The 21,459-nt window shown below is 41.7% G+C and overlaps 1 protein-coding gene across 1 annotated transcript in view; it reads right to left on the bottom strand.

Annotated features, from left to right (window-relative positions):
- Window positions 1-4,335: 4,335 nt before the first annotated feature.
- LOC138053010 (transient receptor potential cation channel subfamily A member 1 homolog) overlaps window positions 4,336-21,459 on the bottom strand; it is a 56,893-nt gene continuing 39,769 nt past the window's right edge. Inside the window, exons 17-21 of the mRNA XM_068899683.1 lie at window positions 19,377-19,584; window positions 16,274-16,441; window positions 14,105-14,173; window positions 7,321-7,488; window positions 4,336-5,852 (exon numbers count right to left, since the gene is read on the bottom strand). Of these exons, the coding sequence (XP_068755784.1) occupies window positions 5,670-5,852; window positions 7,321-7,488; window positions 14,105-14,173; window positions 16,274-16,441; window positions 19,377-19,584 (796 nt within the window). The 3' untranslated portion in view covers window positions 4,336-5,669. The remainder of the gene's footprint in view (window positions 5,853-7,320; window positions 7,489-14,104; window positions 14,174-16,273; window positions 16,442-19,376; window positions 19,585-21,459) is intronic.

Genomic DNA, 21,459 nt, shown 5'->3' with positions numbered 1-21,459 from the left:
GAAGAAAAATAATCGTGCAGCACGCATTTAACGCGAAAATACAAATTTTAGGTTTTGACGACATCGTGAACATACAACGATGGAAAGTTCATTTTCTATCTTCACTTGAAAAAACGTTTGTACCCGTCCCATAATAGGAAGTTTAAGACACCACGACGACTACGTCGCTTCAAAATATGAGTTTGAGCTACACTAAGTATTTCATGATCATTGCATCTTGTTTATATTATACAATATGGGCGAAGTGTCCAAAAACTGGATTGGTACGGACGGATTTAAAGCAAAGAGCGGGACTGAAAGATTCACTGTAGTTTGTCCAAGTTGTCGTCAAAACCTTAAATTTGGTCATTTCACGTAGTTGCTTTGACGAGTACGGGAGAGAAATGCTCAAAAATGCGTGCCGCATGTGACGCATGTGATCATGTGATTCCCTGGATTTGTATTGCGCAAACCCTACTGCGCATGCGCGCATTAGCTCGCGTTCATTGACAAAATGGCGGATTTTCACTGACGCCTAGCTTTTAAAATTTGTCAAGGAATGGCTATTTTCTCCTAAGCGAGCACGGTGACCCACTCTTTTTAATGGTGTTATGTACTCGTAATAGGTACACGGAAAACATTTTTTAAAGCAGAAAAAAGTTGGATATTAGAAGTTGTAGTATCTATACTCTAAATGACATAAAAACAGCATTTGAAGCCAGACACTTAAGGCGAGGTGATGATATAGCGGTCTAATTTGCTTGCAAGTTTTTTGCAAGATCGAGCAATTTGAAATCACTTTACTGAAAGATTTTGGCTCGGACAAACAAGTAGACTCACGTTTTCAGTAATATTCAGTAGCTTTTGCTATATAACAACAATTTTCCCGGTTGATCAAGTTGCGAACGCTTCTCGCGTAATTCGGAAAAATAACTTGAAATAAAAGGCATCCAGCTAGAAAACAAGCGCGGTGACGCCATTTTTTTCTGTATTTTTTTAAATGTCCTGTGCATGAATATCAACCGTGCCAAGTTTGACAGAAACCTGGATAGTACGTCATTTTCAAGGGATTACCAAATAATATTACTCCTTTTTGGCGTTGTCGTTGCTGTAGCCGTCGTCGTTTCATAAAATCCCTAATGGCAGAGTTCGCCCGTATTGCACAATGAGGACAAGGCGAAATAATCGCAAAATACTTACGATAGCTCTAAGCTAGTATATTCAATTAATTAAGTGGCGTTTCGAAAACATAGTTTTTGAGTGGATGTAGGGGTTTTTAACCCATAGAGATATATATTTCTTGTTTACAAACATTGACGTCACCTTTCTTTTGATATTCAAATTTGCCAACCACGGAACAAAAGAAGTCATTGTTTCAACAACCAATTAGGTTCTGGTTGGCTTATTAATAACAATGATTGACGTCAAGAGAAACCTCGCTATTGACTCAAAAACCACCCTAGCCTGCGAAGGGAGACGTATTTCAGGCGGTTGTTACCACCTGAAATACGTCTGCGTTCGCAGGCTACAACCGCCCCCCATTCACGAGTAAAATCGTCTGGCGTTTACACAGAGGAAAATCTTCAGGCGTTTACACAGAATAAAATCTTCTGGCGTTAGACAAAGTAAAATCGTCTGGCGTTTAGACAGAGTAAAATCTTCTGGCGTTTACACAGAGTAAAATCGTCTGGCGTTTACACAGAGTAAAATCGTCTGGCGTTTACACAGAGTAAAATCTATCAAGTCTCACTCCGAGGAGTGAATGGATTAAAGGTGTCCTTCTCCTTATTTGACTCTCAGGTAACAGTAGTGGTGGTGGCAGGGGTAGAATTAGTATTATGTTTCCTGTGGGTAAAACCTGGAAATGACATCACACAAAATCCGCCCGTTTTTGGACTTTGGCTACGTAGAAGACGTCTGTTGCTTTATTTTGCTCCATAAAAAACGTTCTTTTACGAGTTCCACTATACTGTATGTCGCCTGACTGCAAAGCATTTCCGTCTCGCATTTCTATCGGGCCTAAGTGGCCCATTCTCTTAGCCTATCTGAAGTGGGTGGGGACTGGGGACGGTTATTTGCTCGCATTAAAAGAATTGTTTTTTCAACCCTTTTTTCCGAACGTTCAAAATCTATACGAATCAGTTAGCTTGACGAGAGCGCGCGCTCTACAACTCTATCCATATTTTCTTTGTTACGTGTTAATTAGTTTATTTATTTACTTATTTCGAGATTCGAGTTCATACAAATAGCTGCCGTTAATGTTTACAAGACTAAAACGTCCTCTGATAGCTTGAAGGGTTTCAACATGTTCCCAAGTATAGCAAATCAAAATGTAGAATCATCAGTCCTTCGCAGACTTATCGGAAGCACAGGACACCCACGCAAGAGCATGACCCCCGAAAAAGAAAAGGCCCAGAAAGCTGTTTTAGACTCTATGCTTGATCCTTGTTCAGTCGAGGGAACGGCAGCGATGGAAATTCAGGAACCACACAGATTATCCTGTGTTGCTAATCTACAAAAGATTCGCGCGGAATTAAACAACAAGCCGGTACTGCCTGCTTCTACAGATAGTTTCCCCAATACAAAGGTTATTGCTGTTAAGGAGATGAAACCAATGGAACCACAGCAAAAGGATAAAATCTCGTCTGCGAAAGAAGACGATGACCGGCCTCTGAAGTCTCTTCACTGGAAAGCACTCGGTACGCCAGTCCAGGGGTATGTCAAGAGACACCAATGCGAGGGTATTCCAGGAAAATGCGAAAAATGTCGACGTATGATTGAAATAAGAAAAGCTACGGAGAGGCTTATTGCTAAAAGAGCAGCTAAGCAAATATTGCAAGAAAGCAAACCTAGCGAAAAGGCATTAGAAGAGGTAGAGCCCGATCTCGAAGACAGCGAACAGAAAATCAAACGGGAAGAACGATTTTGCAAAATTGCCCCTCCGATCGCTCGAACTTCAGTTCAAAAGTCAAAGCGTGGGCCACTGGACGACATAAATTTCTTGCCAATTGGTGGAAAGTGTAAATGGGCTCAGCCCGTACTCAGTGAGATGCCCGCGGGTGTCTACATGGGACACCCTATTGATCCTATTGACCTCGAGGACATGAGTCTGGGCCGCGACATTCCAAGCTTAGTATCCGAACTGAAATTTGAACGCGAATACATGGACGACGAACCAGATTTTGAATCCGAAAAAGTAGAGTCTTGGGAACTAGCTCCCAGATCCAAGACAAACATTGTGTTTATTCCGCCGAACTGGTGCGAGCCAAAATACACAGCAACCGAATTCCTGGAGCCGAAAATTCGGATTATCGATACGACTTCCATTGAAAATGATTCGCTCGCACACATCGAGAGTCGAGGACTGGTGCCGTCGCTGCGTAACCTTTTACCGGGCAAAAGTCAAATCAGTACCGCAGTAATTGACATCAGAAGCACTGGAAATACAGAGAGCTGGGCCGACAATGTGACCACCTCACAGCAACTTGAGGAAAGAGGCAGGATTCGCTGAATTTGAACGTCCTGCAGCTTCTATTAAGAGCATTTAGGTGATACTGACAAATTGTTGAGGGACTAGATATTATTTTCGTCTTTGTAAAAGAATAAAGGAAGCAAAAATAAAGTGCATTTTCTGCCCGTCATGATATAAACACACTCGAATCGAGTCTCACGCGAAATGAGGTATTTCGCGCTTATGGAATCCGAAAACTTTTGTCAAGAAAGCATTGATGTATGAGAATCTCATTCTGAGTCCGTATGTAACATTTACCACTACTATTGAATTAAGATTGCGGATGGCTATTTCATTGCCTAATTTTTAAACATGTTCTGTTTGCATGTCCAAAAGATGAAAAGATGAACTATGCATTATGCATTTGGAATCGACTCATAACAAAATGGCGTCCCGGGTTATGTCGAAAAAGAGTATCAAGTATTTATGAGTTAATGAGTCATGAGTCAGGAGTCAATGAGTCAATGAGTTAGTGCAGTTACCCTAACCCATAAAATGAAAGCTAAAATTTCAGAGAGTGCTTAGGCCTAATCACTGAAACGAAGGCTTAGGCTTAATCAATAAATTACTGCTATATTGACTGAGTCTCATTGACTCATTGACCATTTGACTCATAAATCATGGGACCTCGTCGAAAAAAGGTCAAGTACTTGTAAAACGGTGAAAAAGCAGGATAAATGTTTTAAAGTTGTCAAAGCGTGAGACAGATTGCAAGTTTCAAAATATTTACGACTAACAGGTCGATAAACGTTCGTCACTGTGCTTTCTGAGGCTCCTCATCAGAGCAATGCATTCTGGTCACAAGCGCGATGCATTATGGTAAAAAACCAGGAACGCCAAAAACATTTCATTTGAACAGTATATTTATTTTAAATTCAGATGATAATGTTGCTCACTACGCAGAAATTCGCGCTTGGGCTCAAAATTACCTTAGACATCTCCCGATCATTGCACGGGAACCAGTTATTTCAATCTTTATAGAACAATTGCACGCCACTTGAATGACAGAAAGAGATCCCGTTAAATTGAGAAGTTAGGTGCTTACCATTTGTTGGAAAGTGAGCGATTTTCCAAGTGCACTGCCCAACCGGACGAAATTGCACTTTATACCATGAAAAGCTTGGTTTTCAGGCCTTACCTTCTCTCATGGCTCGATTTCGCGTGAAATAGAGCCTGGAAACGGAAGAATCGTAAAACGCACGAATCGTAAAACGCACAGGGATTTCCGAAATTCCGTTCCGATCCGGGAAAATCAGGAGTACCTATGGAACTGCCATAACTTTCTTATGTAATCTTTATTCTTTTGGTCTTGAAGTTTTCTCTTGTGGTGTGGTTTTGTCATTATACGGCGAGGTTTTGTCATTACGTGACGAAGTTTGATGATTACGTGTTGTGTTTCCATCATGGTGTGTTGAGGTCTTGTTTTGACGTGCCGTGTTTACATTTCATGCAGTGACGTTCTTTTATGACGTCGAGTTCCTCCCTTTATGTGATTATAAACACAGCACGTCATCATGATGGTAACACAACACGTAACCAGCAAACCTCGTCACATAATGACAAAACCTTGCCACATAATGTAAAAACCACACCACACAATAATGTTGCCACAGTACACTATGACAAAACTCCAAAATATCAAGACAAAAGTTCAAGAGTACATAAGAAAGTTGTGAAGGTCCTCCACATTTTCCAAACGGATTTTCCGGAAAATACTGTTCCATTTAACATTTAACCGAAATTTCCGGAATTCTTGGCTAGATGGTAAGCACCCCTTCTCTACAGTGTTTCGGTCTTAGAAACGAGTTTAAAACGGTTACTTTTCAGTTTCTAGCAAGGATATACCTCCTCACAAAATTCAAACTTTCTTCTGTACAATGTAAATCTGTACAATGTAAATCGCACATGCGGTGCGTGCAACCCGTTGTTTCTGTCAATTAAATATGCAAAATTGTGGCGCGTTCGTTGCCTTGGTCATTTTTGACCTTATGAGAGGAAACTGGAAACGAACCAGGTTATATTGTGATTACTAGCACCGTAGAAGTTGATTTAACAGCGGGACTGAGTTAAATACTGAATGATGAAATGATGAGTGCGTTCAGTCTGATCAACGGCTTATAGCTGCTTATTGAAGGCCGGTCTGCCTTACCGACCAGCCGTGGCATGAAAAAACACGGGACTAGAACAGCTGGTCATCTTTATCGTCGTCTCCTTCCACAATGGCTTCCAGGTGTTTAACGACTCCACACAGCATTTTATGCAGTTGTTCCTGATTAAACTGCATTGTCTTAAGGCGGTTTTTTAGTCCCTCTACAGTGTCCATCAGCTGCTCGGTTCTATCGTTTACCCTTTCAAGGGATGTCTAATCAAGAAACCAAAGAAGGGAGTTAAATAGGTTGAGAAGGGAAACCAGACAGAGGCTTCCAGTCGACTTTCGTCAAAAGAAAACTTAAGTGTCAGCGTTGGCCAACAGCAACCTCGTTCCCAGGGTCGCTCATGTTCTTGTCCAGGGACCCTGGGAACGAGGCTGTGACAACAGATTAAAATGAAATGAGCCAATAACAACAAGGAAATTCAACGGGTGCAAAGAACGGGAAAACATGCCCAAGCACGTCACAACTGGTTTTGCTTTTGTCTCTGATTGGTTGAGCATGCTGTCAGGGCTTTTCAAACCAATCGCTGACCGACGAAACTGCAAAATGTAAAAGCCGGTTTAATACAACTGAATTTACTATTTTGAGCGTAATGTGAAGTGCTATATTCTACCCATGTAGAGCATGTCAGCGTTAGCCCTACTAATAGCATTCGGCCCACACAAGGACAGAGAAAAACTGTGACCAGGGTGGGAATTCAACCCACGACCTTCGGGTTAATCACCGCTGCTCTACCGACTGAGCTACAAGGTCAGACGGGAGCAGGTCGTAGGAATTTAAGATGATATGTACAAGTACAAGGAAGGGTTACGTTTTTGCAAATGCTGGCCGTGTAACACTTATATTTCGACAGAATTGACTATTTTGAGGGTAATGCGAAGTGCTATATTCTACCCATGCAGGAGCCCATGACTAGGAGCCTCCCAATGCATTATATCCTTGAGTCAACCTTTGCCCGTATTTTTCTATTTTTAGAACCAACCCTTCAGCAGGAGACTCACATTTATATCAATTTACATCAATTCGCACAATTTGTGTGCATTGTTTTTGCTTTTTTTGTCTTCGTTAGACAATGACTTTATTCAGTGCATGCAGTGCCAAACAACTCGTGGCGTTCTAAAAATAGAAAGATACGGGCAAAGGTTGATTCATAGGGCTTGTATGGGGGAGGCAAGCTCCTAATCATGGGCTCCTGACCCATGTAAACCATGTGAGCGTTCAATTCGCAGACTCTGCGTCATATGTGGGTTGAGTTTGTTGGTTCTCTACTCTGCACCGAGAGGTTTTTCTCCGGGTACTCCGGTTTTCCCCTCTCCTCAAAACCAAAATTTAACTTGATTTCCGTTAATTGTTAATTTCAGTTAACAGCGTCCTCAATTAGCGCTCCAACGCTAGAACGACTAGACATTTAAATAAAATTCCTTTCCTTTCCTTTTTCGATTGGATAGTCATATATCCAGCGAATAACACCTACCAACCTCTTTCCCAGGGTTTCTCATCTTCAGGGGACAGGAAGATAAGAGACACTGGGAACGAAGTTACCTTTGAACAACTTCAGCCAGCACCAGCATCACGCAAGTGAACAATTTGGTAAGAACCCTGCATGCGTTCAATCTTCTGTCTTAACGGAATAACGACGCAATTGTGACTATGGCACTCTTTACAACTCAAACTCACCTTGTTCGGCTTGAGAGCCCTTTTGATGTCATCTGCAGTTATAGCCGCACCGTACAACAAGCGTTTGTATCCACTATACTTGTTTGGTCGAACTGTTTCTTTGTCTGGCAGAAGCCGTTTCCTGATTCTTCTTGGTAAAGCTTTCTCCACGTCCATTGCTAAATCAACCTGAGATAGTAATAAGGCAAGATTTTTGGACTGAAAGGTCTGTTTGTAAAACGTTGCACTCGAGCGGCAACACTTATGTGTTTTATCTTGAGTATATTACAAAACAATTTTTTGGCTGCATTAGATCACTTTTCTTTCTATTTATTTATTTTTATTACAGATGTTATAGTTAATTGAGCAAATAGTGTAAATAGTGCACGTACACAATAAAAGTTGAAAGTTATTTGAGTGCCGTTTAAAGCCCACCGCAAACTAGAGCTATCAGCTTAGCAAATTTTACTCGTGACTGTTGGCGTAAGCAAGATCCCCCAGTGTGCGGTGGTGTTTTGAACGCTAATGGCCGGATGTATACCAAAGACGAATCACCCGTCTGGGACGAACTTGGGCAGAGAACGGCAATTCGTCCGATAATCCGTCTGTGTATAAATACGGGCACGCAGACGAATCATCCGTCCAGTCGAACTATTTAGATACAAAAATTTGGTTTTATCAACGGAGTTGATAATGTAAATTGGCCACCGTACAGAGATTCTAAAAGCTGACGTTTCGAGCGTTAGCCCTTCGTCAGAGCGAATCGAGGGATTATGGGTTACGTGTAGTTTTTATAGTAGAGTAGGAGCTACGCTATTGGTGGTAACATGGCAACGTGAAAAATAGGAATATATTAGTTAAATGAAAAGCGTTCGTTAATACCGTGAGGATTAAGGGTGCCGATTTGAAAGATGAATTTTTGTTCCAGATTCTTGCGGCTTTCCGTCGTACCTAGATGTAGGGAAAGGCCGCAGATAGCCATGTGTTTTTTGGAGTGGTTAGGCAGATTAAAATGGCGAGCGACTGGCTTGGATGCATCCTTGTCATTCTTCTCAACATCGCGAAGGTGTTCGCGGAATCGGTCACCTAGTCGTCTACCTGTCTCACCAATGTTTAATTTATTGCATAACGTGCAGGTTATGCAATAAATGACATTTGCGGAGGTACATGTGAAACGATCGGTGATCTTAACAGATCGCTTAGGTCCCGATATCTTGCTAGTGTGAATGAAAAGACAAGTTTTGCATCGTGAGCGCGCGCATTTGAAAGTGCCGGGTTGATCGTTAGTTTTGAGCGCGCTTCTAACTAAAAAGTTGCCTACGTTTTTGTCGCGTTTGAATGAAATATGTGGAGGTTGCGAAAAGATTCTACCAGTCTCGGGATCATTTTGGAGTAATTTAAAATTACTAAGAATGATGCTTTTGACTGCGTGATTATGAGGATGGAAAGTGAGGGTGAATGGAATTCTGTCATTCTTATCTTTTTGTGACGTTTGTAGTGATGACTGTCGATCAAATTGTTGGGCGCGATGATGGCCCGCTTTGACCACAGAGACAGGATAGCCACGTTTTTCGAAGAACTGGCACATCTCCTCTGATTTGATGGAAAAATCGGAGTCATCACTACATAGACGTCGAAGTCTAAGAAATTGAGAATAAGGGATGGAGTTCTTGACATGTGATGGATGTGACGATGAATACAACAAATAACTGTGTGAATCAGTAGGTTTGTAGTGCACACTAGTACATAGCACGTTGCCTCTAATAGAAACGTTGATATCTAGAAAAGCCAATGAAGTTTCCGAAATTTCCCAGGTATATTTAAGAGCCGGATGAAAAGAGTTGACGGAGGTTATAAATTGATCGAGTTCTTCTCTGCTGGATGAAATAGCGCCGATGCAGTCGTCGATGTAACGGCCGTAGAGTTCAGGTTTGGGGCCGTTGTACTGACTAAAAAATTGGTGTTCAACATATCGTACAAAAAGATTGGCATAGCTAGGTCCCATTCTTGTGCCCATCGCTACACCATTAATTTGTTAGTAATAGTTGCCGGCGAATGAAAAACAATTAAGCGTTAAAACTAGTTCGGCAAGGCGGAGGAGCGTTTCCGAGCTAGGTTCTTTGACAGTGCATGAAGGGGTAGTTTCTAAAGAAACTGTGGTGCTGCGTCGGTGGGGAAGTAGTATACAAAAATTTGGTTTTATCAACGGAGTTGATAATGTAAATTGGCCACCGTACAGTGATTCTAAAAGCTGACGTTTCGAGCGTTAGCCCTTCGTCAGAAGGATTCGCTCTGACGAAGGGCTAACGCGAAGAAACGTCGACGAAGGGCTAACGCTCGAAACGTCAGCTTTCAGAATCTCTGTACGGTGGCCAATTTACATTATCAACTCCGTTGATAAAACCAAATCTTTGACAGTGCGTTGATCGAAAAAGTGTTTAAGTGCTTGAAGACCTTCGCTATTAGGAATGACTGTGTATAGAGATGTAATGTCCATGGTGAAAATAAGTTTGTCTTGGCCGGAGAAATTGAAATCGCGGAAAATTTGTGGTGCGTGTGTACTGTCTTTAATGTATGATGGCAAAGATTTGACGATAGGCGTCATAATCCTGTCTAAGTAGCTAGAAATGAGTTCGGTGGGGCAACTACAGGCAGAAACGATAGGGCGACCTGGGTTGTTGGGTTTGTGAATTTTAGGCAAGAAGTAAATGCACGAAGTTCTAGGGGTGTTGATGATGAGATTAGTGGCAGTGTCCGGTAATTCTTGATTAACTATAAGATTTTGAATGGTGTCTTTGACAAGTTTTTGATTGTTGGAAGTGAGATCTTTAGGGATTTTGGCATAAAACGAGGTATCCGAAAGTTGCCGCAAAGCTTCTTTTTGGTAAAGGTCGGACCGCCAAACAACTACCGCGTCGCCTTTGTCGGCCGATTTGACAACTATGTCGTTGCGTTTACTAAGATTTTTAAGCGCCGCCCACTCTTCCGAGGAAAGGTTGGAAAATTTAGTGTTGCGATTGAATTTAAGTTTGTGAATGTCGTGACGGCATTTTTTGGTGAAAAAATCTAAAGAGGCAAATTGTCCCTCTGGGGGAGTCCATTTGGATATGCGAAGTAGAAGTGTTTCAAAAATATCTTTATGAGAAGTGTCCGAATCATGCTCTTTGTCGTGAAAAAAGGCTTTTAGCTGAACGCGGCGAAGGAATTTTTCGACATCTTGCTTAATAGAAAATTCGTTGGTGCGTTTGGTAATAGGGACAAAATTGCCAAGATTGCCAAAATTGCCAAAGATGCCAAGCTTGAAGAAACTCACCAAGGAGCTACGCCAGGAAATCGTAAGTTATCTTTTTCCTTTTCCCACACTTAGCAGTAACTTAGCTTTCCGTTTAGCCACTCTCATTTTCGCCAAAACTAGGTTTTGTAGTCACATCAACTTCATCGGCCGTTGCCTCAATTCTAAAGTCATTCCTAAAGGTTTTCGCTCGAACTTTCATCCGGCTACATTCTCTCACTCAAATCAGTATCTTCACCAAATTCGATGTGCGCAAAATTCTTTTTCACGTAATATTATGAGGATCACAATTAGAGCTATGTGCCAAAAACGAATCGCACTTGACAAACAAATTCTTCATTGTCGCTCCGAAGTTTCCAAAATCTGTCCAGCAATTTTAGTACAATCGATTCGCGCTAAAATCCGACAACTTAATTCTGGACTGTTTGACCATTTACACCAAACCAAGACTCTTAAACTTCAACAATTAATAGGTCCGCAAATTACCGATGACACTACATTGCATAGCCATAATACCGTAATTACAATTCCAGAAAATCTTCCGCTTACTGACTCAGAGAAATCTGTTCTCAGTAAGGGCCTAAATTTTGTCCCTATTACCAAACGCACCAACGAATTTTCTATTAAGCAAGATGTCGAAAAATTCCTTCGCCGCGTTCAGCTAAAAGCCTTTTTTCACGACAAAGAGCATGATTCGGACACTTCTCATAAAGATATTTTTGAAACACTTCTAGTTCGCATATCCAAATGGACTCCCCCAGAGGGACAATTTGCCTCTTTAGATTTTTTCACCAAAAAATGCCGTCACGACATTTACAAACTTAAATTCAATCGCAACACTAAATTTTCCAACCTTTCCTCGGAAGAGTGGGCGGCGCTTAAAAATCTTAGTAAACGCAACGACATAGTTGTCAAATCGGCCGACAAAGGCGGCGCGGTAGTTGTTTGGCGGTCCGACCTTTACCAAAAAGAAGCTTTGCGGCAACTTTCGGATACCTCGTTTTATGCCAAAATCCCTAAAGATCTCACTTCCAACAATCAAAAACTTGTCAAAGACACCATTCAAAATCTTATAGTTAATCAAGAATTACCGGACACTGCCACTAATCTCATCATCAACACCCCTAGAACTTCGTGCATTTACTTCTTGCCTAAAATTCACAAACCCAACAACCCAGGTCGCCCTATCGTTTCTGCCTGTAGTTGCCCCACCGAACTCATTTCTAGCTACTTAGACAGGATTATGACGCCTATCGTCAAATCTTTGCCATCATACATTAAAGACAGTACACACGCACTACAAATTTTCCGCGATTTCAATTTCTCCGGCCAAGACAAACTTATTTTCACCATGGACATTACATCTCTATACACAGTCATTCCTAATAGCGAAGGTCTTCAAGCACTTAAACACTTTTTCGATCAACGCACTGTCAAAGAACCTAGCTCGGAAACGCTCCTCCGCCTTGCCGAACTAGTTTTAACGCTTAATTGTTTTTCATTCGCCGGCAACTATTACTAACAAATTAATGGTGTAGCGATGGGCACAAGAATGGGACCTAGCTATGCCAATCTTTTTGTACGATATGTTGAACACCAATTTTTTAGTCAGTACAACGGCCCCAAACCTGAACTCTACGGCCGTTACATCGACGACTGCATCGGCGCTATTTCATCCAGCAGAGAAGAACTCGATCAATTTATAACCTCCGTCAACTCTTTTCATCCGGCTCTTAAATATACCTGGGAAATTTCGGAAACTTCATTGGCTTTTCTAGATATCAACGTTTCTATTAGAGGCAACGTGCTATGTACTAGTGTGCACTACAAACCTACTGATTCACACAGTTATTTGTTGTATTCATCGTCACATCCATCACATGTCAAGAACTCCATCCCTTATTCTCAATTTCTTAGACTTCGACGTCTATGTAGTGATGACTCCGATTTTTCCATCAAATCAGAGGAGATGTGCCAGTTCTTCGAAAAACGTGGCTATCCTGTCTCTGTGGTCAAAGCGGGCCATCATCGCGCCCAACAATTTGATCGACAGTCATCACTACAAACGTCACAAAAAGATAAGAATGACAGAATTCCATTCACCCTCACTTTCCATCCTCATAATCACGCAGTCAAAAGCATCATTCTTAGTAATTTTAAATTACTCCAAAATGATCCCGAGACTGGTAGAATCTTTTCGCAACCTCCACTTATTTCATTCAAACGCGACAAAAACGTAGGCAACTTTTTAGTTAGAAGCGCGCTCAAAACTAACGAGCAACCCGGCACTTTCAAATGCGCGCGCTCACGATGCAAAACTTGTCTTTTCATTCACACTAGCAAGATATCGGGACCTAAGCGATCTGTTAAGATCACCGATCGTTTCACATGTACCTCCGCAAATGTCATTTATTGCATAACCTGCACGTTATGCAATAAATTAAACATTGGTGAGACAGGTAGACGACTAGGTGACCGATTCCGCGAACACCTTCGCGATGTTGAGAAGAATGACAAGGATGCATCCAAGCCAGTCGCTCGCCATTTTAATCTGCCTAACCACTCCAAAAAACACATGGCTATCTGCGGCCTTTCCCTACATCTAGGTACGACGGAAAGCCGCAAGAATCTGGAACAAAAATTCATCTTTCAAATCGGCACCCTTAATCCTCACGGTATTAACGAACGCTTTTCATTTAACTAATATATTCCTATTTTTCACGTTGCCATGTTACCACCAATAGCGTAGCTCCTACTCTACTATAAAAACTACACGTAACCCATAATCCCTCGATTCGCTCTGACGAAGGGCTAACGCTCGAAACGTCAGCTTTTAGAATCTCTGTACGGTGGCCAATTTACATTATCAACTCCGTTGATAAAACCAAATTTTTGTATACTACTTCCCCACCGACGCAGCACCACAGTTTCTTTAGAAACTACCCCTTCGAACTATTTAGATAGTTCGTCTTTGTAGACGAACTTCCGTGGATAATTTGTCTGGACGCATAATCTGTCTCTTTGGCCGTATTTATAAACAGACGAATCATCAGACGAACTATCCTAAATTGCCGAAGTTCCTGGCCCCAGACAGATGATCATGATTCGACTGGACGGATGATCCGTCTATAGTATAAATCGAGCCAATATTCACGCGTGCCATCGCCACGGAACATTCAACATGATGAATAAAGAACCTTATTCGTATTCTCACGGTTGGACTGGAACGAAAATGCGTTGAAGGCTAATGTGGTCAAAATAATTTGCGTCTGAAAAAATCCCCTCGCACCAGCCTCTCCTTCATGCTCGTTTCTAGTGCAACCGTGAGAATACGAATAAGGCCTATTTTGTGCACGAGTGAATAGTTCCTCCAAGTGTGCGCGCGAGCAAAGCTATCAGGTTACAATACGAGGCAAATACGCATGCGTGTTACAAATATCTTCAAATCAACACTGCTAGCCGCCATTTTACGCGAAGTCACAAAGTTCATACAATTACGAAATTACTTCGTACCAACATAGCTTTTCGCTCAAGAACTGCCTGTTCTTGTACGCCTTTGATGTCATCAACTGCCAGACCAATCTACGAGTAACAAGCAGACAGACATCAAGTCAGATTCAACAAACAAATTATTTTGTTTATTTTGTTTTTTGTCTATCTCTATTCATAAGAATAGGTCTCACTGTCTAAACCTCGTTTCCAGGATCTCTCAACGACAATGAAGACCCCGGGAACGAGATTGTCATTGTCTTTCTGGAAGAGACTGAGAAAAAAGCTCAAGCCGGGAAAGAGGGAACAGTGTATGAAAGAATGTGCTCGGAATTGGCATTAATCAGATGAAAGGAACATAAAATTCAATTCAATTGCACTCATTGCACTCAAAGCAGGAAGTTGAAGAGATCCCGGCCTTTAAATGGCGATTATCAAATCAAGATAAGTCGAATCCCGAGTCAGTCATCGACGTAATTTCTTTCGAAGCAGGTTAAGGAAATTAATCGGAGACGTGAAGCCAGTCACTTACCCCAAGTTGAACTAAAGTGAGTTCATGTTAAGACTCACCCAGAGAAGTGACTAATTATGACAATTTTTTTTGTCGAGGAAATGACATCATTGGGAGCATGGCAAATCAGAAAATAATTGGGAATCTCACTAGTAGTGATAGCTTGAGAGCTTAAACAGTCATTTGACACAAGTGAAAGGGCAAAGGGGAATCGGCGCAAAGAAATTTGAACGCCAAGGAAGGAGAAGGGGGCGCGCGCAGACGATGGAACAAATTCCTTTCGCCTCGTTCCTTCGCGTTGACTTTAACGGTGGCTTCACTCGGCTCCTCCCTTTCATCTATAACCCGCACTTCAAATAGTTGTTTTAGTATATCCTAAAACAGTGAGATAATATAGCAAAAAAGATGATTTTAACTCATTTTCTCCTGCAAAGATTACAATATTTTCGGGCAGAAATCCCGCGCTATCCACTTTTTTTAGTATACACTAATTAACAACTATTCACCACTAGCCACCGACATTGAGGTGAATAGTTGTTTTAGTATATAATAAAGCCAGTTTTCCACACTAACGCTTGCCCGATTGCCCGCGCCGGGGCAAGCGAAATATATCCGTGGGCAAGTAAAACAACTCTAAGACTTGCCCGATCGGGCAATCAGAATTTTTGGTCGACTAATATTTTGCAGAATGATTTGATTTGCAATGAAGAAGTGACTAGTAATATGACGTAGTCGCCGCAAACACGATAAAAAAATGTTACATCGTTTTGCTGTCATTTATTTAACAATTATTCCCCTCAGGCGAAGTGATTATCGGTGAATATTCACCGATAATCACTTCGCCTGAGGCGAATAATTGTTTTAGTATAAATACACAGGTGATTATTTCAAAAAAGAGAAAAAAAAAAAGCATTTCAAAACGAAATCATCTTCACTTACAGTGGCAAAACCTCAAAACAGATTGGAAGAAGGAACATGTTCGTAGCCGCGCGAAAAAAATGTTTGTTACAATGGAGCCCAGTTTCCGCACGGCCAAATACGCTACGATACTTTGATATCGAACAAGCGCACAAGAATATTTTACCTTTTGTCAGGCAATTTCAACCAGCTTTGAAAGGCTTAAAGACCATAATATTGGATAAACGGCATTTAATTCAAAACCAGCCTTATCTCAGAGAGATATGGTAAAGGAATCTCCCTTGATGTCTTATAGAAAAAAAATCGCTTAAATGTATGCTTATCAAAGCAAAACCGTGAAGGCTACCAGAACACCACGGACACAGCAGGAGTCGCGTTGGTCTGTCAAACCCATCTTACACACATTTTAAAGCCCCCTTTGAGTTTTAATGGGCCACAGGTATTTAGAAGGCGGGCAACTGAAAAAACACATGGGCGACCAAAAAAAACAAAACTGGTTGCCCAAAGGGCAAATTACTAAGAAAGTAAGTGTCGAACACTGTAAAACTGTAAGATAACATAGCACAAAAAGATGAATTTGACTCATTTTCTCCTGCAACGATTACAATATTTTCGGCCACAAATCCCGCGCGAGTTGTAAGGAAGTGATTCGCAAAAGGGATCTGCGGAGTTTGAGTAGCCAATCAGAGCGCACCTTCAACGCTATAGTTATCCACTGTTTTACTACATACTAAATACTTTTATTTCATGATTGGATATTTTACCAACAAGTTCATCAAGATGATGGTCATAACAATGACAAACACGATGAAAAGGAACCACGCGGCTGATGGGACGTCGCCTCCGGAGTTAAAAGTATCGTCAAAATCAAATTCCCCAATCATCATCACGGCTGTCTTCACAAAAGAACGGCCGGGCTCGGAAAATCCTGGCTGCAATACAAATAAAAAAGTTGACAAGGAACGATTACTGAAAACCAATAACTCATCACAACATTAGAGCGGTTTTCAAACGAGTGTCGTAAAACCAAAACCAAAGTAATTACTTTGGCCAATCAAAAAGGACGGAGACAATCCAGTAAACCAATCAAAACTCGAAGTAATTACACGGAGCCGACACAAAGCGCGGGAACATGTGCACACGCGAGCCACAATTGGTTTTGGTTTCACTTCTGATTGGTTGAAAAAATGGCACGAGAACTTTGAACCAATCACTGAGCGAAGTAAATGCAAAACCAAAGCAATTCGCTAATTACTTTCGACACTCAATTGAAAAGCGCTCTAGAGCAGTTTTCAATTGAGTGTCGTAAAACCAAAACCAAAGTAATTACTTTGGCCAATCAAAAAGGTCGGAGACAATCCAGTAAACCAATCAAAACTCGAAGTAATTACACCTAGCCGACCCAAACCGCGGGAAAATGTGCAGTTCACTTCTGATTGGTTGAAAAAATGGCGCGAAAACTTTGAACCAATCACTGAGCGAAGTAAATGCAAAACCAAAGTAATTCACTAATTACTTTCGACACTCAATTGAAAACCGCTCTATGCTCGCACAAAGATGGGAAGGCTACGACATGACATTCCGAATAAGGGCATCTTTGCTGACGTAATGGTTTACATTTGGCTTCATTCACATACGGGTTTGCTAACAGAGGGCATTATACTATTTACAAATTGACTACAAAAGGTAAAAAAAACTTGTCAAAGTGCTACTATCACCAAAAAAATCACTTCATTGTTTCCTTTATAAGTTGAATCTCGGGAAAAGCGACGTCATTTACTCAATAGCTTAAAAATCGCAGCGTGTAAATGCAGCTTATTATACATGCGAAAGACGACATACTGATTTTTATTCAGCCGCGTACAGACGGATTGCATTCTTAAGGGAACCCTATCTCGAATGTAAAACAAACAGCATAATACAAAAGAGAAGGGACACCCAACTACCTGGCAGCACCCTCCCTCATGTACACGGCCCCTAAGATGGGAATATTCAGATAAAAGCCATCCCCTATAGCATTGCAACTTATAATTTATCAAACTGATCAGTTCAGGCAAATTAATCACTGTTAGAAAGATTTGCAAGCAAATGTTTTGAGCGTTAAGCCCGGAGCACACTAGAGCTAACAGATTAGCAAAGTTTCATTCGTGAACCACCACGGTGGCGTTTTCAGTGCTTTTCATCACACGTGCTATCACAGATAACCCAGGCTCACTGTGTGTGCCACATAGGTAAATATAGAGAACATATGAGGCGAAGTTTAGGTCTGGAAATTGGCAAGAAAATGGAAATAAAAATCGATGAAACTTACCATGTGGTGAGCTGTTGTTGTCTTTAATACCTACACGAAGTTTCGGGAAAAATGGTCCCCGTTCACCTTCCTTCATAGCATAGTGACAAGGTAGGAGACGGAAGCCAGCGTAGGGACTCCGATCGACCCAAAACAAGCACGATTTGTTTCGTTAAAATCGAATCCAGTCGCTAAATGAACACGCCAGGCTCGTGGAACATGAATTTCTCTAAACCATGAATCCACTGAAGCATCTCCAGGGAGCAACGCGAAGCCACCAGACTCCGTAAAACTTGTAAGTTAACCTGCTAAAATGGCGGCCAGAAAGCGTTGTCCTCGCAAAGTGTCCAATTCAAAATGGCACTGAACTCTGGACGCCTGGTGACGAGTATAATAAGTTCTGGAGGGGAGGGGAGTCACAAATTGCAAAAAAACAAAACTCACTGAGCAATCTGGGACTCCCCTCCCTCCAGGAGGACATATATTCCCCTCGTCACCAGGCGTCCCGAGTTCAGTGCCACTTTGAATTGGACATTTCGCGAGGACAACGCTTTCTGGCCGCCATGTTAGCAGGTTAACTTACAAGTTTTACGGAGTCTGGTGGCTTCGCGTTGCTACCTGGAGATGCTTCAGTGGATTCATGGTTTAGAGAAATTCATGTTCCAAGAGCCTGGCGTGTTCATTTAGCGACTGGATTCGATTTTCACGAAACAAATCGTGCTTGTTTTGGGTCGATCGGAGTCCCTACGCTGGCTTCCGTCTCCTACCTTGTCACTATACTATGAAGGAAGGTGAACGGGGACCATTTTCCCCGAAACTTCCTGTACTTATTAAAGACAACAACAGCTCACCACATGGTAAGTTTCATCGATTTTTATTTCCATTTTCTTGCCAATTTCCAGACCTAAACTTCGCCTCATATGTCCTCTATATTTACCTATGTGGCACACACAGTGAGCCTGGGTTACCTGTGGTGCTATCGGCGCCGAATATTCAACATGTTGAATACTTTTCTGCACAAGTAAGCATTTTCCTCAAGTGTGCGTAAGTGAAAAGCTATCGCCTTAATAGTACTAGTGTTGGAGATATGACGAGTGAATTTGGCGGCATGTACTTGGCACTTGCAGGAAACGTTCACTGCCGAAAATTATTCAAGGTGTTGAATATTCGGCGCCGACGGCACGCGTGACAAGAAGCGCTGAAAACGCTACCGCACACTGGGGGAACTTGCTCACGCTGACAGCTCCAGTGTGCGCAGGGCTTTAGCCAACAGATGCGCATACCAATGAGCTGCGAGAACAATCTCAAGATGCGAAGTTGGGAAATTTTGAAAACTCTAAGAGACGGTATACTTTTTTACTAATCTTTAGTTACAAATAAAGTATACAATACAACGTTGTTTTAAGTTATTGTAAATAGAGGATACTACATGGCCTGCGCGGAGATACGAATTTTATCCTGGAGTGCTGATAGTATCTCTCGCTCGTTCGCTGCGAATTCGTATCCCAAAGCGACCATGTAATGTTCTGAAAATCCTAGTATTTCATCAGTATCTATATAATAATAGGTTTTCTTACCTGGGAGTTCAACAAGGTGTAAAACGAGAGCCCAAAAGCGATAATAAACAATAGGTAAATCAGGAAAAACTTCAGGAAGGTATACAAAATACTAGTAAACATGACAACATATATTCCAAGCTTAGGAAACTTTTGGATATACGAAACGAGTGACATCCAAGCCAAGAAGATGGATAAGGCCCCGATAGTTTGTTTTTCATTGCCACACCTGGGAAATAATGAAAAAAAAAAAGATCAAAAGATTTATTATTTCGATGGCGACTGGAGGATACTAGAAAAAAACAACAACTGCTCCTTCGCTTAAGTCGAAATTAAAGTACGACCCTCCGATTACAAGCTTCGATGCTCTGATCGTCGAAATAGAGCGTTTTCACTTGCGTGACCATCAGTCATATTGGATTACTGAAACAAAAGAAAGTATTTGCATAAAAACAGAGTTTCAATTCCAGGAGGATTAGTTTGGTACACCATCATGACCGCCACTTCTTTGTTTTGGAACACCAACATGGCCGCTGTGACGTCATGTGAAAACGCTCTATATTTCTTGGTTACAATTCCTTTGATATCAAAATTTGCCAACCACGGAACAAAAAAAGTCATTGTTTCAACCGCCAATTAGGTTCTGGTTGACATATTAATAACAATGGGTGACGTCACAAGAATTATCGCTATAGAGCATTCTCCTTGTAATAACAATAATAATAATAGAGCGGTTTCCAAATGAGTGTTGTAAAACCAAAACCAAAGTAATTACTTTGGCCAATCAAAAAGGACGGAAAAAATTCAGTAAACCAATCAAAACTTGAAGTAATTACACGTAGCCGACACAAAGCGCGCGAAAATGTGCACACGCGAGCCACGTTTGGTTTTGGTTTCACTTCTGATTGGTTGAAAAAGTGGCGCGAGAACTTTGAACCAATCACTGAGTGTAAATTCTCCCAGGGCTGGGGGACTAATTGGGAACACTGCTCATAGAAATCGAACCAATTTAACTCAAATAAACAGAAATCAAACTTGGGTTCTGAGGAGATAGAAAATTCGAGTGCGAGGAGAAAAACTTCTCGGAGCAGAGAAGAGAACCAACAAACTCGACCCACATATGACGCCGAAGCTTCCCTTTCGTAAACGGTCCTTGCTATTTGAAACGGTCCTTGCCATTTCTCAGAACGGTCGTCGCCATTTGAAACGGTCGATGCCATTTTTTAGCTCTGAATTACACTCATTAGGTCTAAGAACTAAAAAGGTTGCGGTTACTGGGAGTTGTGTCTCGCTGGTCATATGAGTTAGGGTTCGGGTTACGGTTCTGTTTGCGGTGAGGGCTAAGAACCCGAGTTCGAGTTTTGACATTTTCGGACTCTTTGGTTTTCGCACTCTCATTGGTCAATAGCTGTGTTTAGATGAGAGTATGGAAACACTGTTGTGACATCACACGAATTTGGTTATGTGTTGTCAGACGCGCGTTTTGATTGGCTGATGGGAAATATGAGCGTGTTTCAAGGAAATCGGTTTCAATCAAGAAGTAAACAAAACCAGCATTTTCCTTCATTTGTCGAATTATCTTTGAGAATAATTTATAAAAGCAACAGAGGACTTTTTTGCGTGTTTACATAGCCTCATGTAAACACTCGGGAGTTGGGAGAATTCTCGACAGTTATGTAGTGCGTCTCGGGTTTGCATAACTGTCTTGAATTCTCCCAACTCCCCCTCGTGTTCAGATGACGCTATGGAAACACGGAAAACGTCCTCTATTATTCAATTTTTGCCGTGAGGGTAAACGCAGCTAATTATCTTACCTCAAGGACTCCCTTGGGGCCTAGGGGAAACTTCGTGACGTTTATATAATTGTCTGTATTTCCAGACGCCAGTGATATTGAAGTTGGGTAAAAGAGCAAGGGGTACTGAGAACCGCCGTCCATGTTATTCGCGCGGGGTCATATTGGCCATAGACAACAGATTTCGTACCCCGAGCCTCGAGTTGAAATGTTTGGGAACGAGTTTCGGTGGGCAAAAACAAAAGTTTTCGATCCCTCCGCACTCAACATGACTGCCGTGTCATTAAGGCCCATTAGCTGCAATTCTGGAC

Source organism: Montipora capricornis, chromosome 6, assembly GCF_036669925.1.
Source record: "Montipora capricornis isolate CH-2021 chromosome 6, ASM3666992v2, whole genome shotgun sequence".
Classification (NCBI taxonomy): Eukaryota; Metazoa; Cnidaria; class Anthozoa; order Scleractinia; family Acroporidae; genus Montipora; species Montipora capricornis.
Note: the sequence above shows the minus strand (reverse complement) of the source record. Positions and strands in the feature narration are given on the sequence as shown.